Source organism: Borostomias antarcticus (assembly GCF_949987555.1).
Source record: "Borostomias antarcticus genome assembly, chromosome: 18".
Classification (NCBI taxonomy): Eukaryota; Metazoa; Chordata; class Actinopteri; order Stomiiformes; family Stomiidae; genus Borostomias; species Borostomias antarcticus.
Window position 1 is genome coordinate 7,424,316 of NC_140251.1, and position 27,420 is coordinate 7,451,735.

General features: G+C 45.2%; 2 protein-coding genes across 2 annotated transcripts in view; both read right to left on the reverse strand.

Moving 5' to 3' along the window:
• Nucleotides 1-3,263: 3,263 nt before the first annotated feature.
• Nucleotides 3,264-12,085, reverse strand: rasef2 (RAS and EF-hand domain containing 2; the record flags this gene model as incomplete). Its single annotated transcript, XM_084452494.1, has 17 exons — nt 3,264-3,366; nt 3,458-3,534; nt 3,620-3,733; nt 3,941-4,055; nt 4,192-4,273; nt 4,365-4,509; nt 4,678-4,737; nt 5,067-5,259; nt 7,116-7,192; nt 7,301-7,382; nt 7,538-7,606; nt 7,697-7,812; nt 8,334-8,411; nt 8,887-8,982; nt 10,694-10,784; nt 11,530-11,682; nt 11,766-12,085. The coding sequence occupies 17 exons, from the start codon at nt 12,083-12,085 to the stop codon at nt 3,264-3,266; spliced, it is 1,971 nt and encodes a 656-aa protein (XP_084308620.1).
• An 857-nt stretch (nt 12,086-12,942) lies between these two features.
• Nucleotides 12,943-27,420, reverse strand: part of sema4ba (sema domain, immunoglobulin domain (Ig), transmembrane domain (TM) and short cytoplasmic domain, (semaphorin) 4Ba) — a 43,067-nt gene continuing 28,589 nt past the window's right edge. Inside the window, exons 5-16 of the mRNA XM_084453224.1 lie at nt 27,084-27,146; nt 26,116-26,214; nt 25,273-25,384; nt 24,881-24,997; nt 24,355-24,512; nt 20,517-20,698; nt 19,992-20,142; nt 19,329-19,539; nt 18,460-18,575; nt 17,768-17,925; nt 17,597-17,688; nt 12,943-16,890 (exon numbers count right to left, since the gene is read on the reverse strand). Coding sequence (XP_084309350.1) covers nt 16,091-16,890; nt 17,597-17,688; nt 17,768-17,925; nt 18,460-18,575; nt 19,329-19,539; nt 19,992-20,142; nt 20,517-20,698; nt 24,355-24,512; nt 24,881-24,997; nt 25,273-25,384; nt 26,116-26,214; nt 27,084-27,146 — 2,259 coding nt within the window. The 3' untranslated portion in view covers nt 12,943-16,090. The remainder of the gene's footprint in view (nt 16,891-17,596; nt 17,689-17,767; nt 17,926-18,459; nt 18,576-19,328; nt 19,540-19,991; nt 20,143-20,516; nt 20,699-24,354; nt 24,513-24,880; nt 24,998-25,272; nt 25,385-26,115; nt 26,215-27,083; nt 27,147-27,420) is intronic.

Consider the following 27,420-nt stretch of genomic DNA (forward strand, 5'->3'; position numbering starts at 1 on the left):
TAATGTATGCCTTTGTACTAAACCACTTCCTGGGTCCTTTATTGTGTAGGGGGAAACCAGCGTGAACTTGCCCGTGCAAAGAATGCCAAGAAGCAAGGTGAAAAAGGAAAGAAGGCTGAAGATGGTTTGTCTGCTGCAGCAAGAAAGCTGAGGCAAGTGCTTCTAAGTTCCTTAAAATATTACCTTCAGATAAGTTTATGGCTTGATTTTTATATTTTTACTAGGGATGCCCCGATCACAATTTTTGTGGCCGATACCGATCACCTATGAGCCATATCTGCCGATACTTATCGTTTTTTTTTTTTTTGTTATAGCAGCTGGTATAGCAGTACAGTTTCCATTTACACTGTAAATACATTTCATCCATCAAATTGAGTTGAAAGTAGGCCTATTCACATTTTATTTTTTTCTACCTCAATATTTACTTGATCATTATGTAAACAATACTGTGTGTGTGAGTTCCAGGTCACAACATGATTTAACGAGATAACCAAAGTAGTGACCACATTCTACACTATCCTGAGTCAGAGAAGTGAGTTACATTCCAGTGACTCCGCTCCCTCAAACGAATGTAGGCTACATAGAGCACTGCAACTTAATGTTAGTGTAGGCTACATGGCGCGCTGCAACTTAGTGAATTGAAATCCCCATCTGGGATCACACTTCCCTCAGTGCAGCATCTATTTTTGTTCACTGCAAAAGACCTTTCAGACTGTTTGCAGTGACGTCGTGCCTCAGCTTGCATGCAAGAGTACGGAGCTACACACGCGCTGGGGACAGGACGAGAGAGAGAGGGAATGTGTGGGAGAGACTGCGCGTTGTGTTTTAGCTTTTGGGGGGCCAAGCAGCGCAGCTGCTGCAGCACCCATTGTTTGTACGTTTTCTTTATTATTCTTTCTTTCTTTTGCCATGGGAGTCTATGGCAGCCTATAGAACCGTATGGTCAAAAGTTGTGAAAATTGGCACACTCATCATGACAGTCCCCAGAGTCTCCTCACCAAGACTCATGTCCACACCTCACCCTCTCTAGCGCATCAACGTGTCAAAGTTGGAGGTGCATTTATGCATGCAGCTTTTCTTCAGCAAGTCCAGTTTTCAAACTTCAGGTGTCCTTTAATTCCTTGGCTCAAGCCGGATTCAACGCACTTTATGACGTCATTGTGGCCATTTTGAATGATGTGCAAAACCGTGCAAAACCCTTAAAATGTATCTCCTCCTAGGAACTTTCACCAATCTGCACGAAACATGGTGGATGTCATCTATAGACCAATGTCTACAAAAGATTTACAGGGATTTTTGATTATCCATTGCGTTGACAGCCAATCAAAATTGGCAGAAAAGCTGCAAAACAGGACTGGGGTCATCTCAGTAATGTTTTAATCTATCAAAACCACATTTGGCACACTCATCCGGGACACACCCATGACATCTGTCACCAAGCCTCATGTTGACATCTCGTGCACTGTAGCGCCACCAGCGTGTCAAAGTTGGAGTTGCGTTTATGCCAGTAACTTTTGAACTGTATGCCCAATCTTCAAAATGATGGTAGCAATGGATTCCCTGGCTCATGCTGAGTTCAAAACACCCCATGGTTTCATTATTCATTTTTTCGATTGCAGAACAATCACAAACACTTTTGGTCTTCTGCACAACTGTTTTGGAGTGGTGACAGGCGCACTTTTGGAAAAGGCCATCCCTCTTCCAATTCTCACAGCTCATACATATCAAAACGTTCACACGACTCTTGGGATTCATAAAATCAAAAAAGCTAAGCTATACGATGTATATTTTTCACTGTTTGACAATTCGAACGACGACACCCCCTCTCCATTTAGACCAATGGAGCTACGCTCCAACTTGAGGCAGAAAATGACCGAATCGATGTCATGTTTCTAATTCATCACCTCTCCTACAATTTTGAAGAGAGAAGGGCATATTATACTTCAAAATGTTTGTGTGATTGTCTGGATTCTGAAGAAGGAAATAGTTGAGCTATGCTATGTATACTTTACGCTGTGTGCCAATTTAAACGACGACACCCCCCTCTCGCTCAACTGAGGACGCAAAGGCTCACATGGCTTGTGGACTATGGCAATTGGAATTTGCAAGACCCGGCGTAGCACAGCGGGTTGCGCATCAGTCTTGCAAGCAGCAGGTTCAGGGTTCGAATCCTGCTCATCGATTGATCTGGGCACCTGCAATTTTTACATATTGTATGAGGCATAGGCTAGTTTACAAATTCTCAATTCAGTGTAGTTCCCCTCATCTATGATTTTTCTTTAACATTTTTTCTGATGCATCTCTCCAGGGATGCAGAGATAATGCAGCAGAAGCAGAAGCAGGCAAAGGACAAGCCTGGAGATGAGAAAAGCAAGTAGCAGCTGGATAAAGGGCCAATCAAGACTACAGTCTGGATAAAGGGCCAATCAAGACTACAGTCTGGATAAAGGGCCAATCAAGACTACAGTCAGATCCTAAGATGTTACTCAAAGAACCTATACTTTACCTGTACCTTTACTCGTCCCAAGCTCTTGGTTATGAAACCATTTGAAGTCTATCATGGTGGAGGTTCTACTTCAAAGTTTGGAAAATTAAGTTTAAAGATCTCAGGCTTGATGTTAATCAGTATTTAAAGTGTTAGGTGCAAGAATTTCTAACTGCATTGGAAACAATATTGTAATTTTGTATTACTTCATTTCATCTCTAAGTATCGTAATAAAAGCTTTTGTTTATGCATGTCCGTCCCATCTTTATTCCCATGTTTTTATTCACACAACAATGTGCAGAAAGTGTCCTGTTTTGAATAAACAGAGGCCATTCTAAACAAGTTGTTTATTCAATAAAAACACCAATACATTGTATTTATTAACATTTTCAGGTGAATTTGAGCACTGCAGTCTCAAATGTGGATGAAAATGAGAATGCTGCTTCTGTTATAAAAGAGCTTCTCTAGTTAACATTTGTGGGGCTGCTAATATCATTCTAAAATTATTAATTCAAACATTACAGACTTGGTCCAGATAATACAGAACATAACCTGAAACTAAATAATTAGTATAATAATTAACCTGAAAGTAAATAATTAGTATAATAATTAAAATAATTCAATGTTGAATTGATCATCAGTGACAATATATTTACTACAATAATGGCCCCAATACAAGACCTCCTCTACCACTAGGTGGCACTAGATTAAAGGATGCCTCCCCATCTCCAAGATATCCCCCACCCTCAATACTGCTACCAGAGACAGGTGTCAATGGTTAATTGTCACAGCATTTGCTGAGAGTCTTCTTTGGCTTGGTTAGACTCAACTTGACTTGTGATTCGGACCGTTGTCTCAGTTTCACATTTTTCTTCACCGCTCTAAGATACATGCAAAGCCTTGTAAACAAAACAATATACTTTTCAAGATGGGAAATGAAGCTTAACCTTGTCCTGTTAATTCCTCCCCTACCTTGCAAGGTGAAGCACCGTCTCCACCACGTTGGTTCCCTCTTTGGCACTTGTCTCACAGAACAGAGAATTGTATGTCTGCCAACAGAAGGACAATTAGTTATCAACATGGATGATCGACCTAGGATCACCTTGTCCTTGTCTGGTGAAAGGCAGGTCATACCCTAGCCAGCCTCTCCCCATCCTTGGTGCTCACACAGCTTCCCTGGGGCTGCTCTGCCCGCAGGTCCACCTTGTTCCCAATCAGACACATGGGGACCTGCTCATCTGTAGAGTCCTGGCCAAACAACACAATGTGTTTTATTAAAGGGTTCCTGAGAAACATGCAGTTGCAATTGTTTATATTTATCTGTGTACGTGTGCGTTTTTGTGCCATTGTAAGCTAATGCACAGTAGTTCAGTCGTAACGAGCCACTCGACTACGACATCCGCTTGTGTGACATCCTGCAGTAAGAGTCATTAGAGAACAAGCCGTGAATCATACCTGAATCTGGTCCACCCACTCCCTAACACTCAGGAAGCTAGACTCAGACGTGACATCATATAGCAGTAAGACTCCGTGGGCTTTACGGAAGTAAGACCTGGCAATGCTTCGGAACCTAAAGTACAGTATCAGGAAGACAACATGCTTACTTACCGACATCTCTCAAATGAGTTGCACTATAATTTCATAATTTAATTCCTAGCAATTCCGGTTGGCTTGACACACTATTGAATTGTGAATTACATGCACACCTCTCCTGTCCAGCAGTGTCCCATATCTGGAGGTTAGTTGTCTCCCCATCCACCAGCATCTTCTTGATTTGGAAATCAACTCCTAGAAGGCAAAATGTCATTTCAAATGTCACATTTGTTTCCTTTGTTTTTATGTCAGTTGTGTTAGCTTTCTGTTCTGTACTTGTCCTTACCCAATGTTGTCTGCATGTCTCTCCTGAACTCATTAATACTCAGCCTAAGCAGGAAGCTGGACTTCCCCGACCCCGTGTTCCCCGCTAGCACCAGGCGATACATCGGAGCAGGGCCCTCAGTTTCAACCATGTCTGCTTCTGTTAACTACCAGGAACCAGGAAAAACAGATTTGGAAGGATATCTAATTTTCTGTCTTCATATTTATACCATTGCCATTTGCCAATAACATCCATCTACGTTGGAACACTTCACTTTATGCAAATAATCTGAATGCTTCACCTCAGTGGGAAAGGCAGACAAGTGTTTTCTGACAGAAGAAGAAGTGGAGCTGGGAACAGCTGACAATGTTGCCTCTGATTTCATGTCCGATATCTAGGGTAGAGGTACAGTAGATGATTAAACCATGAAAATCTTAATTTAACAATACCAGTACTTGGTCATACAAACAAACACACAGGTTTGTTTTTATATCCTTTGGGCCCTCCTAAACCTAACCGTGGCCATTAAATGTAAACCTAACCCTAAATATAACCTTTGATCCATAAACCTATAACCCCTAAACATAACAATTAACCCTAACCTTGTGGGGCCCATAAAAATGTCCCCACAATGAATGTTTTTTCTTTTCACTATCCTTAATTTGGTCCCCACAAGGATAGTTTAACAAGAAAACACACACAACACACGTACGTTAAACTTACCTCAATTTCTGATGGGACATATGAGTAACTGCGGTGCACAGTCTCTACAGAAACCATGCTGTCATCACTGTCATATTCACTGGCTGAGCTGTCGGCTCTCTCCACAACAACGCCACTGTCCAGGTACTTATCAGCCCAGCTGGCCACGTGGGAGTACTCCATTTTACTCACAGCCGAGACATCTTGCACTGAACTGCACCAAAACATGGACATAGTTAGGTCAATAAATATTTGGACATTGACACAATTTATATCATTTGGGCTCTGTACACCACCACAATGGATTTGAAATGAAACATTCAATGTGTGCTTTAATTACTTTCAGAACAACACATTTAATATGTGGAATCCCCCTTTTTAAGGGACCAAAAGTAATTAATCAAACTAACAATCATAAATCAAATGGTAATTTTTAATATTTGGTTGCAAATCCTTTGCAGTCAATGATAGCCTGAAGTCTGGAACCCATACTGTAGATATCACCAGATGCCGGGTATCGTCCCTGGTGATGCTCTGCCAGGCCTCTACTGCAACTGTCTTCAGTTCCTGCTTGTTCTTTGGGCGGTTGCCCTTCAGTTTTGTCTTCAGCAAGTGAAATGCACGCTCAATTGGATTCAGGTGATTGACGTGGCTATTGTAGAACATTCTACTTCTTTGCCTCGAAAAACTCTTTGGTTGCTTTCGCAGTATGCTTCAAGTCATTGTCTATCTGCAGTGTGAAGCTCCGTCCAAAGAGTTCTGAAGTATTTGGCTGAATATGTGCAGATTGACACAAAAATTTCAGAATTCCTCCTGCTGCTTTTGTCAGCATTTATCATTTATACTGTAGCAGAACTATACATGCCTTTTAGATGCGTTTTGGCAAACTCTAACTATTCTTCCTGTTTTTGAGTTTTACATGTTGTGGTGAACCCTCTGTATTTACTGAAGTCTTCTCTTGAATGTTGACACAGATACGCTACCTCCTGGGGAGTGTTCTTGATCTGGCCAACTGTTGTGAAAGGGTCTTTCTTCACCAGGGAAATAATTATTCTGTCATCCATAACAGTTGTTTTCTTCCAGGTCTTTTGGTGTTGCTGAGCTCACCACTGCGTTCTTTCTTCTAAGAATGTACCAAACAGTTGATTTGGCCACACTGATGTGTTTGCTCTCTCTCTGATGGGTCTGTTCGGATTTCTCAGCCTAATGATGGCTTGCTTCACTGAGTTACAGCTCTTTGGATTTCATATAGCGAGTTGACAGCAACATATTCCAAATGCAAGTACCACACTTGAAATTAACTTTAGACCTTTCACCTGCTCTATGTACTGTAAATGAAATAACGAGGGAATAACACACGTGTCCATGGGACAGCTGAGCAGCCAATTGTCCAAATACTTTTGGTCCCTTAAAAAAGGGGCGACCACATATAACATTGTTTGTAATTCCTAAACTGTTCATCTGATTTGGATGTAAATGCCCTCAAATTAAAGCTGAAAGTCTGCATTTAAAGCACATCTTGATAGTTTCATTTCAAATCCATTGGTGGTAGTGGTGCTGGTGTACAGAGCCAAAATTATGAACACTTTATCAATGTCCAAATATGTATGGACCTATGGACTGTACATACTGTATGTGACAGGAGTTGGTGTTTTGTGCCTCATGTCAAGGTCAATTTTCTTTTCTTTTTTTTTTACAGATTATGAAAATGCAGATTGTAAGATTACAGATTGTAAATGGTGTGTCATACTTTGAAATCTGTCAATATCTGAAGAAGATATGCTTGATGTTGGTAGATCTAAAATCAGATAGCTGGGAAATCTCCCTTCAAAAATTGAGCTTTTCACACCTCAGACGGGCAGGTAATGGGGGTGGGAATAAAACAAGCCTACATTGCTAACAGATTAATAGTATTTAGTGATCTTACAAATGGTGTTTGTTATATTGTATGCCTTCTTCAAAACTTCTTGTTTCGTAATATGCCAAAAAACAAAAAGCATGCCTTTCTTAAATAAATAAAAACCTAATGGTTTATCTTTATGTCCAGATATTGGAGGATAACTTGTGTACCTGCTGTGGTTCAGTGTGCTCTGCCGAAGGGGTTTCATTCGCCGGGCTGGGTGTTCGTCCTTGGGCATGGGCGACAGCTGTTTAGCAGAGCAGGCCGAGGCCCGTATAAAGTTTGAACGAGGGTCAGATAAATCATTACATTACAGATAAATCACCATAATCTTGAATGAAAACAGTCGACTTACCTTCCTTTTAGGTGACGTAACATCCTTGATTAAGGCCGAGCGTAACCCATCATTGCTGTCGTACAGCTTTTGGTTCATTTCCCTAAGAAATAAGTCATTTTTCACCATATCACCACTCTGATAGACATCTATGATTTCAGTCTTACAATGAAGATAAGGTACGTGCATGCTTGATACACGCTTGCCTGAGGTGCGACAAAAACATTCCTAACTTACAATCATGTCAGACAGACTTACTGGAGGAGATCAACACGACTCGAATAAGACTGGTATTCCATAACCATCCCCTTCAAGTCATCACACTCTCTGTGAAAAGATAGGAAACGTCTTTTATGGCCTGCAATACATTACATTTGCGTAGAGAATTGAACACAAGCACAAAGTCCGCTCTCTCACCTTTCATGTTGAAGTTTCTGGTCAGCGTACATGTTCTTCAGCTCGTCCATCTCTACCTGCATTATAGAGATGTTTGTCTGTGCGTTCAGGAGGGAGCCACGCAAATGCTCATTGTCCTGAGGAGACAAAAAAAAAAAAAAAACATCAAACATCTTTTATTTCTCACACAGTGAACACAGCACATGGGGTAGGGAGGCGGCAACGCTGAGACACACACACACACACGAAGCAGGAGCATCCACTGTTGAAATGTTTCTCTGCTTTTAACCCATCCGTAACGTCCTTCCTCCAAGGGCAGCCATGAGCAGTATTGTACACTCTCAAGTGATTTGACCAGGACTGCAAACTCCACACAGAGACACGCCCGGAAAATACCCCACCTGAGTACCTGACAACCCTGAGGAGATACCCCACCTGTGTACTTGACAACCCTGAGGAGATACCCCACCTGTGTACTTGACAACCCTGAGGAGATACCCCACCTAAGAACCTGACAACCCTGGGGAGAACATCCCCAGTGCCGACAGCGTCCCAAGCGGGAATCGAACTTGTGACCTTCTTGCTGTGAGGCGACATCTCAGTGATGCTGGAATATACTATATTATGTAAATATAGTATATTCAAATAAAATTCCTACCTGTGTAAGCTCTCTCAGTTGGTTACATAATTTGTCAACGTCCTCCCTTGAACTGTTATGTTCAGATTCCTCTTGGTGCTAGAGTAGAGAAATAATGACAAATGCAATGAATGTCATGTGAATTAATATCACCATAAACTTTACTGTCAGTCCATGGGAGGGGAAAATTAAAAACAAAACAGGGATGAGGTGTGAGGAGTCACAGTGACAACCGTACCTTCAACAGCCTGTCCACAGCACCGTACCTTCAACAACCTGTCCACAGAACCGTACCTTCAACTGCCTGTCCACAGAACCGTACCTTCAACAGCCTGTCCACAGCACCGTACCTTCAACAGCCTGTCCACAGAACCGTACCTTCAACAGCCTGTCCACAGAACCGTACCTTCAACAGCCTGTCCACAGAACCGTACCTTCAACAGCCTGTCCACAGAACCGTACCTTCAACAGCCTGTCCACAGAACCGTACCTTCAACAGCCTGTCCACAGAACCGTACCTTCAACAGCCTGTCCACAGAACCGTACCTTCAACAGCCTGTCCACAGAACCGTACCTTCAACAGCCTGTCCACAGCTGCCTGCAGGTCTGCCAACTCATTCCCATGCCTCTGCTGAAGGGTGGCCATGACTTCCTCCATTTTTCTGTGCTCCTACAACAGCCAGGAAACCCAAGGAGAGTGAGGGGGAAGAGGAGTGTTAAAAGTATTCAGCTCTGGGGGGTGGGCGAGGGGTTGGGCTGTTCCTTTTTTGTACACCACCTGATAAGTGTCGTGTTTACGATACACAATCATATTTAATGTGTTGAAGAATGGTGTCAATAAAAAATTGATCGCAAAAAAAAAGTATTCAGCTCTAAAGCCTGTTAGGGCGCTGGGACCACTTTCCCATCCACAGAGGGATCTGATTAGGGAGTGAGTGGACACGGAGGCAGGGAACAGTCTTTGGCTCTTTACTGAAGCTTCAAGTTGAACAGGCCCATGGCATGTACATGGTATGCATGGTATGCATGGTATCTGGAAATAAGTAACATAAAAGGCTGTGACCAACAGCAATAGGCTAGCACCAAGGAGGTAAAGCTTACAGTAATACAAGGTAACACTGAGGGATGAAATAGTCACATCTTCACACATAACGATAGCTTATTTAACAGCACATTGATTACAATGGCCTACATATGCATAACAAGGGCTTATCGCGATTACAATACGCTTGTAATGACAGTAGTTCACACTCTACTCAAACGGCAGGGACACAGAACGGAAGGCCAATCCAACCAGGTAAAGATCGCCAGCAACAACCAAACAAGTATCTTTTAAGTGCCTCTTATAAACACTATACAAACATTCACAGCTCAAACTAGCATAATAATCGGGTTTAGAATCATAGCATAAACATTCTGTTATACAACGGTTAGTTCTGGTTCTTGATTCTTCTTCACGAACGTATACGTCTAGCCTGTTATTCATTCAGCAACTGACGTTACCATGGAGATTTTCTCTAACAAACTCCCGAGGCATTAGGACCCCTTAGGCGGCCATACCTATGCCTGAACTAAATCGCAGAGTTCATATAGGGAATTCAATACAAGGAGAAAGAGGGGAGAGAGAGAGAGAGAGAGAGGGCAGGGGGGTGGGGGGAGAGAGAACTACTCACTGGCCCAGGCCTCAAAGAGAGGCTTTTACTCTGCTGTACAGAGGGGCCTTTGTAAGATGGAACCGGCTGCGATTTCCTTCGCCTCAAATATGCAGGTGAAGACCCGCACATGAAGCAGGACAGAGGTGGCTGGTTGCTCCTCTTAAAATATGAAATAAAACAGCTCCTGCTTGTTGCATCTCATTTCCAAAGAACCCCCTTGTGTGTAAATGCCTGTTACAATTACCCCCTCTCCCCCCCTTCCCCACCCAGAATCTGTCTAAAGTATATTAGTACACACCTGTCACGCCACACTCTTTTAATGATGCTATAGAGCCATCTCAACCAAATAGATTTAGTTTGTTTTCACAGCAACCTTTCACATATTTAGACAATTGTTGATACTAACTGACATTAGTCAGGGGGTGGTTGTGACTCAGGAGGTAGTGGGCGTCGTCGAATGATCGTGGGGTCGGCGGTTCGAATCCTGGCTGCTCCTGTCCACACGTCAAAGTGTCCTTGGGCAAGACACTGAACCCTAAATTGCTCCCAATGAGCAGGCTGGCACCTTGCATGGCAGCTGCCGCCACTGGTGTGGGAATGTGTGTGAATGGGTGAATGAGAGGCCATTGTAAAGCACTTTGAATAATGCATTTACCATTTACCATCCATTTTAACTCTCACAGCGTGTAATATCCTGTGGTAATTGGTAATATATTTGCCGCTTACCTCCTCTCTCACACGAACCTCGACTTGGGCAAGTTTCTGTTGTATGTCCTCCTCCAGCTCAACGAGCTGACTGCTGTTTCTCTCCTCCATTCTGTCACAACACAAAGGAATATGCGGCTTCGATATCCTCCTGGAAGCTGGTGCGAGTGAATTACACCAAGCTGGTCCAAGCCCAGTGATGAGTAAGGAAATATGGTGACAAAATTACACCTTCATTGCTACACTAGCAATAACCTGTAAAAAAGCTGCATCCACACCCAAGACCCTCACCACTGAGTTTCAACAGTTTACTTTGAACAGGACCTCTCTCATACTAGGCTACTCCTGAACTCTGCTGTCAGTGACTGCGCATGTCTGGTTCAGACAGGGGAGGCCCCTGGGATGGCAGATTCCACAGGTGACTAATCTTGAAGAGTGAGAATTAACAACACATGGGACAGGGAGACAATGGAGAGAACAGGCAGAGCAACACATAGGCCTTACTTCCTTGAGGGAGAAACGTCAGCGCGTTCTCGTGAAATGCCACTGAGCTGACCCATTATCATACCTCTGAGGAGCTGAGCCATGGAGGCTCCTCCCCAGTTTAGGTATGAATTCCCGTGGCAAATGTTTAGTGAGATCGCTTGTAAGGCAGTAAAGCTCGGGAAAGCCCCCCACAAGTCATTAAAGAAGATGCAACGCGTCACGCGTCAAACGCGTTTATAATGTAGCCCAACTGTCCTAGTGCTCAAGACAACAACTTGGGATACATCTTTATGTCTCCCAGTCTTTCATACCATCTTGATCATACCTAAACCTCTTAAAATATCAGATCTGCCAAGCATTTGGTCCCTTACCGCTTCAGACTGCCCCCCAGCCGCTGGTTCTCCAGCTTGTGGTCCATGTTCTCACGTACAAAAGCATGAATAACACCTTCATATTGTTGCAACAACTGACATTCTGAGGAGGAATGGAGGGCTTGGTACAAGCCGGCCAACTGCTGCTGTAGCCTGCAGGGAAAGAAAAAAAGTGCACATAAACGAATGATCCATACCTTTACAATGCAGTCCATCAGGTAAAGTCTCATTCACACAAGACTTGCCTTTCTGAGAGTACAGCACCTGCGCCATCTACCAGGTCCTGAAATTCGTCCAATGGACCTGCTTGAGCTTGGACAGACCCACCGAATGAGGCTAAATCCAATGTTTCGGAAACCTCTTGAAACCGTAAGGAAAATTTGTTGAAATTGATGCATCCTTCTGCGTCAGCGTCGAATTTGGTAAATAAAGACTTTTTTTCATGGTCAGGTACACTGAGCTCTCGACAGACAACTGTGAAATCCTCATACTCGATCAGGCCCGATTTATTAACATCACACGCTGAAAACAATGTCCTTAGATTAGGGCGGTTCATTATTGCGACCAGAAAACTTTCATGAAGTCCGTGTCTGGTCAAATCTTGTGCATACAAATCAGGACAACTTTGATATCCAGAAATATATAGACTAAAACCGGTAATACAATAAAAGCCCAACTTCCAACGACTCCCCCCCCACTTGCACCGTTCGTGAGTTCAGGTATTCATGAAATGAAACTCCCACGCCAATGACCGAATCTCATGTAGGCTCGCGTGTAATCCGACCAAGTGATTGCAGCAGCTGCTGACTAGTGTTAATAGAGCAAGGCCATCGTGTGATCCCTATTTGCATAAGAGAGATAAGGCTAGGGTGTAGCGAGGAATATCACAGATTTGTTGTTTTCCTTCAAGGTGTGGACTGTGTTCTTTATCAAGGACACATGTCTGCCTACCTACTGTGACTGCTGTAGGCTATAAAACATAACGTGTAGGCCACGTGTGTTTGCTGGTGGTGGAGCCCAGTGGAATGTGTGAGCAAACACTGAGCTCCATCTACAATATGTGGCTGATATGTTGACAGAAGACAGTCACTGCTAAATATGCACTGTATAAATCATGGAGCAGTTCATACATCAGAAAAGACATTTCACATCATACTTTTTCTGAATGGCTAACTATTAATGATGATGGCCACACAGTAACAGCAGGCAAATACTGTTCCTGTATCCATTATCATTTATGGACGTGCACTGAGTACATGTAGCCTATAAGAAAAGCTGTGCTGTGACGAGGCAGTAATGTGTTCAGCTAATTGTTCACATGGTAGTTCATTTGAAGGCCACGATTAAGCAAAAAATGAATTCATTTATCTTTATTTGAAAAATGAAAATAAAGTGCTTTTATGTACAATACAATACAAACAACAGAAACAGTAGTGATGTATGATACAAAAAATACAATTCACAACAGTTTTTTGTTTTTTACATTGGCAGATCAATTTACAAAAAAACACATTTTACAAACGTACAATACATGGTGATATGAGTCCAAACAGTACTGTGACAAATAGAAGGCTTGACTTAGAGTGGTTCCCCAACAGAAAGACAGATGCGCCATGCTGCAACTTAGCATTGGCTATATGTCTCAGAAACGTATGTTTGTCCACTGACCTGTCCATAACTCATCTGAAGCTGGGATGGGAGTAAAACAACATCGATGCATGAGCCAGGTAGTGGTTTGCTACCATATCACTTTTGTCCTGTATTCGAGTATTATAGTTCAGATCACATAACCACTTAACTTAAGCTGCCATTCGTTTACTTCTGTTTGAGTATGTATGAACAAGTTTTTGAACCCTTGATTGAGTCCACAAGCTTTGTAGATGCTAGATAGAGGTGATCCTCTTCAGGTTGAAACTAGTTCAGTTTGCCCTTGTATGATTTACTTACAAAAAGTACTTAATTTGACCAAGGACAAAACCATTCTAACAGATCTATTAGTGCTGATACTGGCCATAATCTAAAAGTGTTCAATACTGATGTTTGTGTATCGTATTGTTGGGCATGCCCAGTAGAGCTCTACAGTCTATCCTGCTTTACAGGATATATCCTATCCCATGTCCTACAACAGGTTACTCTATGTCTGCCTGGTTGTGGTTAGATAACAATGAAACCAAGAAAGCATTTTAGCATCCCAAGAGACACAACTCTTGATCCTTGAATTTGTCTCGAAGGCATTTATACAACTTTACCAACCTGCTACAGAATTGTCAACAGATTCCCCACGTGCACCAAACTAAGGCTTTCCAACATTCTGTGCAAAAACAACGCATTCTGAGTTAAGGTGTTTGCTGGTTTTTCACATGAACCACAATCTTACACAAGCCATTCACAAGTCCCCTTAGATACATTACCCAATGTACATAATATACAGTACCATACACTCAGCTACCAGTCCTTAAGCAATATGCTTTTTGGCATTTCTTGTCAAAAGTTGTGAAATTGTGATTCCCTTGTAAAATATCTAGAACACGCTTAAATAACATCAACACGTTGGAGGAGTGTGTTGCATTGAAAACTTTAAAACATTTTATTCTTCAATTTGAAATGGAGACATTTTTATATATATTCCTAATTATGATCAGCTAAAAATGCACAACTGTAGTGGCACCTTGTGCCTGACAGAGAGGCCTTGCTTCTCATATAAATTAGTGTTTATTTGGTTTGATCCAACAATCGCAATGTTTTAAACACACATTCCCCCATTATGGGTCCAAGACTGTTCCGATAGTGTAGGGTCCATTGATAAAACCTAGTCGTTACTGTCACTTAACCAGCGGTGATGGTGGGTAATGGTCTCTCTGAGAGGCTCCATCATGAGTGTCACACAGCACGGTCTGATCCAGCATGCTGGCGGATATCTAACACACTGGAGATTAGCAAACTAGTTGTGTCTGGGAGTGAAACATTAGACACGTGCTTAAAACAAAAAGGTTGTTTTTTGGGCATAACATAAAGTTGCTTTGCTGAGTTAATGGCTGTCAGGTGTTTTTGTCCAAATCAACAACACTATGAGAATCATATACCACTGTCTGCCTGGGTTTCCTTACCCTACACTACCGTGGTTCCTCTGCTGGCCAGCGACTCTAATGGTGTCAGGGCAGGGCGCTCAGATCCTGGATGGTTTTATTGGGTGTGTTTTGGAGAGTGTTTGCCTGGTTGACATAATCTTACTCAGCAGCCCATTTATACCTGGACCACTGTATCAACTGACTGGATGACAGAGCCTGTGGTTCCGCTTGACATTACAAGAACACACACACAAAAGAGGCTCAAAATCACTTGCATACTCAATTACGTGTGAATATAATGCCACTTATCCTAAGTAAAGAACATTGTGCTGACACCTGTGTGCTTGCACAGTCTCGGGTGAAGATCTCACGGCCCTTCTTTTCACCTCACTTCACATTTTGTGCTTTGCATAGTCTGCTAGCTTCAGGGTGAACGACAGGGTAATACCTGGAATGAGGGCGGCCCCTCGTCACGAGGGCACGTTTAAACCCATTGTGTCTGTAGTGCACGGATCATTAATTCTAGGCAGCATATCCATGAATACGTGTTACTCTGCATTTCAGAGGGGATAACGCTTGTTTTTCCTCAATCCTCCATTACCACAGGTGGAACTGATTAAGTCTTGATTCACCTCATCTAATCCTATAAGCTCCCGGAGGAGCACAGGGCCTCCACCTCTGCGCTCTGGCGAGTCCGGCTTTGTGCTCTTTTACTCATTTCATTCCAGATGGTCCCTGTCTCTCTCTGATTGGTTCCTCTTTTTGCTGTGTCTTGTGTGGCCAGCCCATCTCTTTCTCCACGGTTCCCATTCTGTTTGTCTGATCAAATGATGTTGTATCTATCCAAAAGTATAGAATACCATGGATTGCCAGCTGTGCTAGTGTGAACTGATGAGGACTAATAATTAACTAATAAACAGTGTTTTTTTGTTTAAGGGTTTTAGACGAGAGAGAATAGTAGAATCCCCTTCACGCTCTCAGTGAGGGACAGGCCAACCTGGTGCTACAGGGAACCTCTGGTCAGCGATGGACCCACAGAACATCACTCAACAGCCACAGACCATTTGGACGGAATGAGCGGCGAAGCATAGAAACACTGAATCACTTCAGAGCTTAAAACAACAGGAACAGCTGCCAAATGCCCACAATAAGCATCACAGCACAGCTTCAAAAGTCTGAAGGCAAACTGGATAAGCTACCTTCTATGTTGTGTTTCAAGTGCACTATAAAAAACAGGGAGTGACTAGAAAAGGAACTAAGCACTGACCTCAGGGGCAAAAAGAAAAGAGACAAAGTGCAAAATCAGTGTTATGAAATGTCACTCGGGAGAGTTTGTTGCTTGTCAGTGTTCCCTCTGTCCGCCTTCTCTTGTTTTCTCTCAGTAAGTGCACTCTTCTCCTTTCAGTTCAATAGTTTCGGTCAGTCGCCCTGACCCTAAACCCACAACTGTAACTGTTGAATCTCCCACGCAGAGCTCCACAGAGCGGTCCTCCTCACACAATGGAGTCTTTAATCTCCGAGCCCAGTCTGACCCGCGGCCTCGGGCACGTCGGGGAGATCTCCACGTGGCTCTCCTTCATGTTCAGGGGCCTCGTCTCTGACGCGGAGGAGAAGCCCTTGCCGTTGTCGGGCGAGGGCTCCTGCGGAGGCGTGCTGCAAATGTGGTTGTCGTTGAGGGCCTGGTAGCCCTTGTGATCCGGGATGGAGGCGGGCACGGCGGCGCTGTTCAGCGGCAGGTTCTCCGCCGGCTTGCCTGCCGCCCTGGGCTTCTTCTGCTGCACGCTGGGGCACTCGCCCTCCTTCAGCATGGACTTCATGCGGTCGCGGTTCCGGTAGGCCACGAACAGAGAGAACACCACCAGGGAGGAGGCCAGCAGGGCGCACACCGCGATCAGCTCGTTCCAGTAGGTCTTGGCGTTGACCCGTGGCGAGTGCGGCGGTGCCTTCCCCGGCAGCGCAATGGAGCCCTGCGTTGCCCGGGAGTCGGGCTGCGGCGGCGCCTCGGGGGTGCGTGAGCGGCCGACCGCCGTGGTGCTCTCCTGGCGGGCCTCGCCCCTCACGCAGTAGTTGGCCAGCAGCTGCCTGAAGCCCTCCTCCACCGACCAGCACTCGTAGGTCTCCTGGCGGTCCGCCTGCGCCACCACCACCAGCCCGCCCTCGGGGCTGGGGTACAGGAAGTGGCCGGCGCTCTCGCTGTACTCCCACTTCCTCTCCGCCAGGTTGGAGCGCAGCTTGCAGGGCAGAACTTTGAAGGTGTTGGCCGGTATCATGATCACCTGACACGAGGACATGCCTGGCGGGCAACAAAGCAAAAAGAGAGATACAGATCAAACCAACTGTCATCCTATATATACTGGATGGATGGATGGATGGATGGATGGATGGATGGATGGATGGATGGATGGATGGATGGATGGATGGATGGATGGATGGATGGATGGGTGGATGGGTGGATGGATGGATGGATGGATGGGGATGTAGATGGATGGATGGATGGATGGGGATGTAGATGGATGGATGGATGGATGGATGGATGGGGATGTAGATGGATGGATGTGGATGGATGTGGATGGATGTGGATGGATGGATGGATGGATGGATGGATGGATGGATGGATGGATGGATGGATGGATGGATGGATGGATGGATGGATGGATGTGGATGGATAGATGGATGGATGGATGGATGGATGCTTTAATAATCCCAAAGGAAACTTAAGCACCCAGTAGCAGATAAAACACTACACACACAGTGAGAAGATTCCGAATTAAGAATCAATAAAAAATCTACCAATATACAATAAAACAGAAATAGAAAAGTGCACCATACATGAGCATACATTACTGTAACAAAAAACAAAACAGCAAGTGAAGCAGTGCTGATATAAGTAGCCTGAGTAGGCAGTGTGAGCAGGCAGTGTGTGAGCAGGCAGTGGCCAGGGCAGAGCACCACGGGAGAGAGGAGCTGGGTGAGACTGAAGTGGACGGCTCGGCGCTTACGTGTGGTCGGGGGCCTAGCGAGGCGCGGGCCGGCGGCCGTCTTGTGGCAGATGAGCGTTGTGTCGGCCTCGTCCACGTCCTGCATCCAGCGGCTATGAAAACACACAAGCTTAAGAGACGCTGTGCCAGATCCTGGTGCCGTTGTTGTTTTAGGTGTGTGTAGCTACATACCTCTCTGGCGGAGCCTTCCTGACATCCAGACACTGTCTCCCGGCCCATGCGCAGTACGGGTCCCTGGACAGGACACACTCCCCACAGCTCTGGTAGTTGGTGCAGTTGGCCACAGGGATCTCCACCAGCCCAGAGTAAGAGGAGACAAAGAGCTGGCCCTGCAGGCAGGGAGGGAGGGAGAGAGAGAGAGGGAGGGGGGGACAGAGAGAAGAGAGGGAGAGAGAGAGAAGATAGAGAGGGAGAGAAAGAGAAGAAAGAGAGAGAGAGGAGAGAGAGAGAGAGAGAGAGAGCACTGATCAGAGACTAGCGAGGGACGGGACACCTAACAACTCACTAACCTTTACTGCTTTTAATTCTTCTCCGTCGATCCTCCTTTAGACATGTTGTTTCTGAGACACGGTCAATATCCCACCCCAGAAAGACGCATGCAAACAAACCCAGTACAGTCACAGCTCCAGAGGAAGGGCAGACACGCTGTTTACAGCCCATCTGTTTCCAGTTCCCCCAAGAGGAAACTGCATGTAATTATCTCAATGAACGTGTGCTCCCCTCTAGGGCTGTGGCTCTCGTCACGGCTCGCGGCCCCTAAGCTGCCCAGCGCTGGCGTTTAGTGATCTCATTATTACTCCCGCCACAAGGAAGGCTCCACAAAAGAACAAGTCTTGTCTTAGGACACTGTGAATAACAGCCACCTTCTCAGAGTCCAGCTCGATGTGCTGCACTGGCTGGAGATCGGGGAACAGCACCATCTCCTCGATGATGTGCATCTTGCTGTTGACGTTGATGGCTTTGTGAAGTCTCCCGTCATCTGGAATGGGACAGGACAGGACATGGTTCACGTGGGGGACTCTGTCTCGGCCTGGGATACAGTATTACCGTGTGGGGGAAGTTGACACAGAGACCCCGTTTAGACTTGGTTTTAGAATGCGTTTTGGATGATCAGATTCAGAGTGGACAGCGCTAAATACAAGTGTAAACGGCCACCAAAATGTTTTGTGAAATGGTTCCTCAAACCACTTGCCGAGGTGGTCTGGGACACATTTGACCACATATCTTTAGTAGTCTAAACGTCAATGCGTCCTGATGTGTCCCAACAAAGACGTAACAGGAAAACATGTAATCAAAGCAGGATCATTTTTCTCCTTTTTCGCCTTATCCTGCGCTCTTTTTCGAGTCGCAAATGACTTCCTATCAATCGAAACAGTTGGAATATTCCTACTAGTTCTTCAAGCATCTTCGGTTGCTTTCATGCACACTTTTTTCAATCTGCTCGAAATAAAACTATTGATTTGTTTACATGGAACAGCTGTGTGAACAATCGCAGGCAGGAGTAAGTGAGTTACTATGGTTACTATATCCGAACACAAGTGGTCAGCTGGACACATTTGAAGACGCATGGTAGACATACTGTAGGTGTAAACGATGACGTGTCTCGCTGTCCACTTGAGATCTGATCGTCCAAAACGCATTTTAAAACCAAGTCTAAACAGGGTCAGAGATTCCCTCAGATGACCGGAACAGATAACCGGACTGGCCGCTCGCTGGCTGTGGCGAGGATTACCTGTCCCGATGAAGAGCACGTCGTAGGTCTTGTGGACGGCCTGGACCCGGTGGACCGCTATCTGGGTGTAGCGCACGCTGCGTTTCAGCAGGAGGGGCTGGCTGCGGATCACGCTGTCCATCAGGAAGTGGTCCTTCACAAAGTTCAGCGCCTTGTCGGGCATGTGAAGCGAGGACGGGACGCCTTGCTCCCTGGCAACGTTGGTGATGCACTGCAGGAAGGACACGGGAAATCGCTTTGAAACACGCAAACATATACACGCACGTGCACGCACGCACGCACGCACGCACACACACACACGCGTGTGCCCATACAGCGGCCATCCTCCTGCCTCCCAGTCCCATCAAGGCTATGTGTTTGTATCCTGCTACTGATGGGGCTGTGATAAGGGTGCCAGGAAATGAAAGCAGCGGTACTCTGTGATAGGGATCGGGGCTTCTGGGAAGAGGGCTGACAGTGACTGCAGTGAGACAGATATCTGCTCAAAGCACTGATGGTCGGTTGAGATTGGGAAAATAGGACGAAGAGGCGGGATGAAACGCATCAGGGCTGCAGCCGGCGTCCCTCGTATTTTTTTTTGCTTTCGCAGGCACATGACTTAAACGGGGCGGAGCCTGAACTGATGCGTGGGCTTTGGCCCAGCAGGGGTCAGCAACTGCTCACCGCTCCAGGCCGTGGCTCTGGGACAGGGTGGTTGTAGGTGTACCACTGCTGGGTCTCCCGGTTGACCTCCCGGTAGCGCCCATTGAAGGCCCTCTCCACCTGGTCCATGGTGAAGGCGCACACTGCCGAACTCCCAGAGGCCCCCTTATACCTGCGGTGAAATCACACAGACGTTACACAACAGCAGGCTCTAGTCCAGATAAACACAGAGTATATTAATGATAAACACAGAGTATATTAATGATGAACACAGAGTATATTAATGATAAATGTAGAGTATATTCATGATAAACACAGAGTATATTCATGATAAATGTAGAGTATATTCATGATAAACGTAGAGTATATTCAGAACAGAACGCCTGCTGGATCAATAAATCTCTCAAACGAACAACACACAAATTACTAATAATAATCAGACAAAAATTGGCAGTGAGCATTTTGTGTGTAGGGACATGTTGACATGAGGACAGTGGCCACAGAGTCCAATCTAACCCCCATAAGTGCAGTGAAGTCAGCCCTCACCACTGTGAAGTGAAGACTCCGTAGAACACCGTGTTCTTCCAGTCTTCTGAGCTCGGCGTCAGGACAAACATGTCCTGGATGATGTTGAAGGGAAAGCCGTCGTCGGGCAGAGAGCACAGGAGCTGGGCTTTCAGGAAAGTGGTCCATTTCTTCTGCAGGACCCTCTCTCCACCTTTGTCACCCTGCGATACAAGCAAGACTCTGTTACATGGACCTGCTCCACTAGTGATACAGCTGGCAGCCAGCAGGGGGCACAACAACATACGTTGAACACCTGCATTGTCTGTTACAGAATGGTAAAAGACTGCAGTAAGTCTTTGGTATGACATATAAAGATGGTTTTCATGTGACTCAAGAAGCCTAAAACTCATGTTTTATGTTATGCATTAAAGGTTAATATTACCATACTATATGGAATCATTCTCCCTTTCAAAAATAAAAGAACGTAAGCAGGCACTGTACAACAACATGGAGCTATTTAACTTAAGTGAGAAACATTAGTATCTAATAGAAAGAAACCAGATTGAACACAACAAATATGGCCATACAGTAACATAGCAGGTACCCTGGGGCAGTGGAGTTCTAGGTCAAGACAACAATGTAACCTCCAGTCTGTCATCTCGGCTGGATAGGAGGCAGACACTAGGAGCACTGGAGAGGCCAAATGTTTTTAAATGAAAGGGAAAAAAGGCACTGATCTCGCACAATGCTTCTTCACTGACACTACCACTCTGGATCCGTGCCTCTGGCACTATAAACTACACTACAACACAACACTATACTATACTACACTATACTATATTATACTATACTACACTACACTACTACAATATACTACACTACTGCTGTGTGGTCCTCTACTACACTAGTATACTACACTACACTATTCTACACTACACTACACTATACTTCACAATACTACCAACACAAAAATAACATATTTTCAATCAATCAAGAAATATGTCCCTCCAACATCTTCTATGAAAATATGTGTGTGTGTGGAGGTGGGGGGGGTAGACGACTCTAATGTCTGTTTACGTTCAGTTGAGTTTGGGACTGCAGAATGTAGCAATTATTCCGATCCTTGTCACAGACACTGCATCTGTCACAACAAGTGGTATTCACCTACAGTACAGTAGCAACAGTTCAGACGGCCAGTAGGAACAAACGTAGAGGGCTAGCCTAGATAGATACTAGATAGACAGATAGACAGACAGACAGACAGACAGACAGATCAGCATCACAGCACCTCAGCATCACATCCCCCCTTTGCTTTCTGTGTTGCCTTTGTGTATGAAATGCGTAATACAAATAAAGTTTGATTTGATTTGATTGGATTACCTAGTCCTAGAGGAAAGAACATCGTCGAACAGGAAAAGAAAACGACAGATGCAGAGTTTCTGATGCAATTCTGAAAAATTATCATTTGGATATCATGTTGACTGTCTTGCTTCGAAGCTACAACAGAAAATTGTTTTTCTGTATAGAAACAGAACTAGCTTTCCTTTATTTAGTAGGAAGATGATTGTTGAATCTGTTTTTTTTATCCGTGACATTATTTATAGGCATGCAGCAGCAACAACTCTTAAACCTCTAGACTCAGTTTACCACTCAGCTCTGAGGTTCATTACTGGTGACAAATACAACACTCATCATTGTATACTGTATGATAAGGTAGGCTGGCCCTCGCTAGCTGAAAGGCGTAATAAACACTAGTATTTGTTCATTTTCAAGGCCCTCATTGGCAAGCAGCCACTTTATATTTCCTCCATGTTAGAATGGCGCTCTAGAACATACATGCCTCGATCCAATGTCTTGTTTTTGCTAAAGGCCCCTTATGTTTCCTCTGAGCTTGGGAAATCAGCATTCTCCATTACTGCCCCTAATTCTTGGAATGTTCTTCAGCATTCTTTAGCTGAATTTAAACGTGTTTTATCTGACCATTGTGTTTGTAAATTGTAACTGTTTTAGCTAATTCATTTTTTGTATCTCTGTTTTTATCTTTGTATCTCTGTACATACCCTGTTTGTTCACTCGTCATTTCTGTAAATGAGGGAAATCCTCGAGTCAAAATAAAGGTTTAAATAAAAATAAATAAATAAATAACTGTAGTATTCTGTAGTTACCCAGATACATAATGACCCTACTTGTAATGCTCCCTGCTCCCCCTGGCTGTGCCTGGTTATTATTTAACACCAGAGTTTGTGCCTAAAGTCACTCCTGAATATTGACGCAAAAGCAAAAGGACCTGTTGCCAAAAGTGCCAGAGCAGGCTGGGTCGTGCTGGCTAACTCCTGGATTTTAAATTCACAGAGAGGATACTTTTGTTGTGTTCTGTTGTCTCCAGCTGAGAACTGTTTATCATTCCGTGGCCGGCCTCAACGAAGCGGAACTCATAGCCCACGCAAACCACCTGAATCAACAAGAGATGGGACCACAACCAATACAGAGTGAAACCATGAGATGGAAAGAGAGAGAGATGGCTGGGTTTCCGCCGAAAAAAAGCTCTGATTTGTCGAGGTATCAGAGCAGTCCATGTGACTATTCAACTTCCTTCCACAGCTTATTATTGCGACGTGTTTTTGACAACGCCTGCTCTTTTCGGTAGTTCCGGCCCTCCCCAACACACGCTGTACCAGCCAGAGGGCAACTCCCAAACAGAGAAACATTCCGGCCCAATCTGGACTGCCCCCCTCACACGTGAGGGGAAGAGTGACCAGAGGGCACTGCAGGAAAGATGCTCTTTGCTGGGTTTGAACCGGCCCTGTGACTGACCGCTGGATCCCATCCAGGGATTGATCTCAGACGCGAAAGGCAGGTGTGTCCCGTGTTGGCACGAGTGTTGGGACCAACGGCCTGCGTGCAGACAGCCAAAGACGTTTCTCTGACACCAAAACACACTGCTTTATACAGTCAAACTGTTTTCTATAAGTGGCTGTCAATACCTGCCTGGAAAAGGTCAGCAAAAACAGGCCACAATTCACACAACGCCACCTGCCGCCTCTTAGAATGCACATCACGCCTCATGCTGATACAGTAAGTGTAGACCGCCTAAATTAATTTGGAGAGAGTACGGCTGGGGAAATTGAATTAAAAAAAAAAACTTGAGACACGATTGAAAATGACTTTTGAGCTGGCCCCAAATCATAGCTCTATTTCACGTCTCGTCACGATTCATATTTTCTAATGAGGTTTGATAATGGGCTTTGGTGGATTCATGACTTTGTTTTCTGTAAGGGGCTGGATGAGGCGCTACAGGCTGCAGTACGTCTGGAGCTCCTCATTCCAAAGCTCCTTCATCCCGGCAACACTGCCAGTGGAACAGGACACACCCATGAAATGAAAACAAAAAACACACAAAAAACAAAGACATTTGCTTAGTTACAAGACGCATATCAGCAGCCAGCCTGTCCCGGAGACTGTCGGCTGGATGTGCAGAGCTTGGAAAGGCTGGACACCATTAAACTGTCGGCTAGCGTTTCACACTGTCCCCAGATTGGACTCTGGCCCGTGATAAACTGGGACGTCACGGTCCTCCAGCCAGACAAAGGGAAGTATCTCTGGTCATGATGCCTCTTCAGAAAATAGCAATGTTTCAATGTTTCAGGGAGGAGGCCTCACTTAACAATAGGCTGTTGGAAAGAATGACAGAGGAGCAGATCTGCCAGGTTGAAGCACATTTGCGCACACACACACACACACACACACACGCACACACACGCCCGTGCCCCGCTCTGGTAGCCCCACAAAGTGAACGGGGCCGGGCAGCACTGTTTCTTGCTCCAGGGGGAAAGTCCTCCTCCTTCAGACGGACCATCTCCGCCAGCGCGTCACTCACCTTACACACACGGGCGATGCGCGACACGATGGTGTTGTCAAAGAAATCAAACTCCTTCCCCGCCTCGCTGAAGAAGAAGTAAATCTTATCGTCGTCCCCCACCAGGTTGCCTTTGGGTAAGCTCTCCTGGATGTAGGCGGAGCCCACGAAGGCCGGGTCTGAGGGAACGACCAATGAAGCGAGTGCGGTGTCAGTGTAAACCCATCGCCATGCATTCTGGGGCAAACACATGTCATTTACCTTCACACACGTGCACAGTTGACATGGAGGCCATGCAAGAAGCATTATGACATTTTATGCTTTTCCCCCCCGGAAATCCCTGGATACACATTCGGGCTCCATCTTCACAGAGCTGGAGTCGGTCCCTAAACTGTGTACAGGCTCACGTTCTCCAACCAGAAGTGTATACATTCAGGGTTAATTGTTTACACACGTTAAGTTGATCTTATCTGTGATGTGTGCTAATATTAGGACCGGACATTTGCCGGCGAGCGTTTAGCGGTCTGGAGTTCTAGCAGACCCTCACCTTGTAGCCAGTTCAGTGAGTTTTCTGTTTTCAGGACGGTTCCTTGGCCAAGGCTCTTGGAAATGATGGGTTCATTTCCTTGGAAATTGCTGACCGTCCCGGTGTACAACTCACCATCTACAACACAAGAGAGGACGGGATAAAGACAAATAAACAGCCATTAACAGGAGTTGAGCCTTGGGCTTACTTATAATAAAACCATTATGTCTACGACAGAGAGGCTGTGTCCTTTGTTTCAGGGACACACCAAGTGCTCTGTGATCAGTACAGTACAAATACCAGGAAGTCAAGTGATTTTGTTTTTATCTTTGTATATTCAGTAAGATGTCTTATGAGAGCCAAATGAGTACCGACGGTCTCACCGACGGTGTCTGACCACGCTCTGAACCTACCAGCCATGATGGCAGTGGACTTGTACTCGGGAATGAAAGGGCATCGGTTGCGTCCGTCCTCTGTCACAATCTCTCCTGTTTGGCTCCTCACCAGGGAGAAGTCTGCCGTGTTCTGGAGGACACACACACACGCAAAGCTTTAAGGAAAAGTAGGGCGTTAATCAAGACAGACACCGTATACTGGCTCAGTCCAGCGCATGTCCTGGGCGATGGGGTTGAGAACCACTGGTGGGTCTCCAGGCTGGGATTCAAGCCTGGCTTGTGTTTTCAGATATGGTTTGTTATAATAATTTAGAGAATCTCCACTGCACTGGCATTCTGCTTGACATATTTGTATCTGTTGTATCTTGTATTATGTAAATATTATTATAGAATTCCACTTGGAGCTGATCAGATGATGGGAATAATGGAATGTGCTACTCGTAGCCCTGGACTGTATCTCTCTGCGTGAGCCGGGCTCAGTTATTCTGATTAGAGAGGAAAGTTCAAAACTAGGAGGCGGCCGTCTGGAATTAGGGGTCAGAACCTGAAGTTCTGCCAAATGTCTCTCTCTCTCTCTGTCTCTCTCTCTCTCTCTCTGCCTGGCTGACCATGTGCCATGTCTGAGGGTACACACCAGAGCGCAATGAAGATACACTACATCTACCCCCTTTCCCCCAAAACATCCAGGGGGACACGTGTTTTGTGGAGAAGCAGCATCTTGATTGGCTAATTAGATCGATGTTGCCACACAGTCAAACATGCACTTACAATGTATGCACAGGTGGGACTGAAGACTTACTATGTATGCACAGGTGGGACTGAAGACTTACTATGTATGCACAGGTGGGACTGAAGACTTACTATGTATGCACAGGTGGGACTGAAGGCGTACGTTCCACACACGTACAGGTGAGTGGCGTTCACGTGCAGCAAGATCTTGATGTAGTTGAAGCAATCAGTCTGCATTAAAGACACAGGAGGGAACATTGTTATAGCCAATCACAGGTTCAGATGGCAGCAAGATGAGACGATCCGGAGAGTTCCTCGGAAATGGTGGGGTTGCTCATCGGGTGGCCCCTCCAGGCGCATTTTCATTAATATATTTGTCCGGAATTAATTGCTTTCAAACCTCTTGTGACATACAGTGCGTCTAAATGACTGTCTTAGAGACACAAAGCTCATTAGACCGTCTTCCTCAAGATCCCAGTCTGTGAGCCTGTGCCTTCCACCCAATCAATTAAAGGACCAGTTTCTATATGCCCATAGAGATCCATTATTTGATTAGCTGAGCTGATTAAGACTTAGCTGTGACATGAGCAATGAGCACTAATATCTCAAGAGTGCACAGTCTGTCAAGATTTTGATATACACTGTTGTATATGATCATAAACAGCCTTATAGAAGAGAGAGAAGAAGAAAAAGTAGCCTTGAGAACCAATGGTTCTGGAGCCTAGTGGCCCATAGGGCAGATCTCCTGATTCCTTAGCGTGAGGCAGCTTGATGTACAAATACACCCCCTGCACATGATGCTAGTATGTCACAGGGACTTCCCCCAATCCAACCCTTGATGCTGAGTGCCAGTCAGGGAGACATTGGGTACCATTTTTTATAGTCTTTGGTATGACTCGGCCGGGGATCGAATCCGCAACTTCCCACAAGGCTACTATAGCCTTATAACCGGACTTATAATGCTAAATACCAAACTACTCATTTAAGTCATGAATTAATCACACTGTACAGTCATTAGAAAATATTCCTCCAACGTTGTGGTGTTTGGTCTATAAAGGAAAAGTGAGGTGGGGGTGGCAGGAGTGTGTGTGTGTGCTCACCTGTAGGTCTTTGCCTTTGAAACTGCACTCATCTCTCTTCTGGAGTGGCGTGCTCCACGTGAGCTGCAGGAGACAGAGAGAGAGAGTTAGAGAGAGAGGGAGAGAGAGAGGGAGAGAGAGAGAAAGAGAGAGAGAGAGAGAGAAAGAGAGAGAGGGAGAGAGAGAGAGCTGTAGGCGTTAGTCACCTTCAAATGATCTGAGCACAGGTTTCCGGGTTTAAACACACAGTAGTAGATTTGAACGCTCACAGAGGGACACTCACGGTAAAACGGTAAACGGGCCGCACTTACATAGCCGTATACAGCAGTTCATTTATATAAGGTACTGATATAGGAGT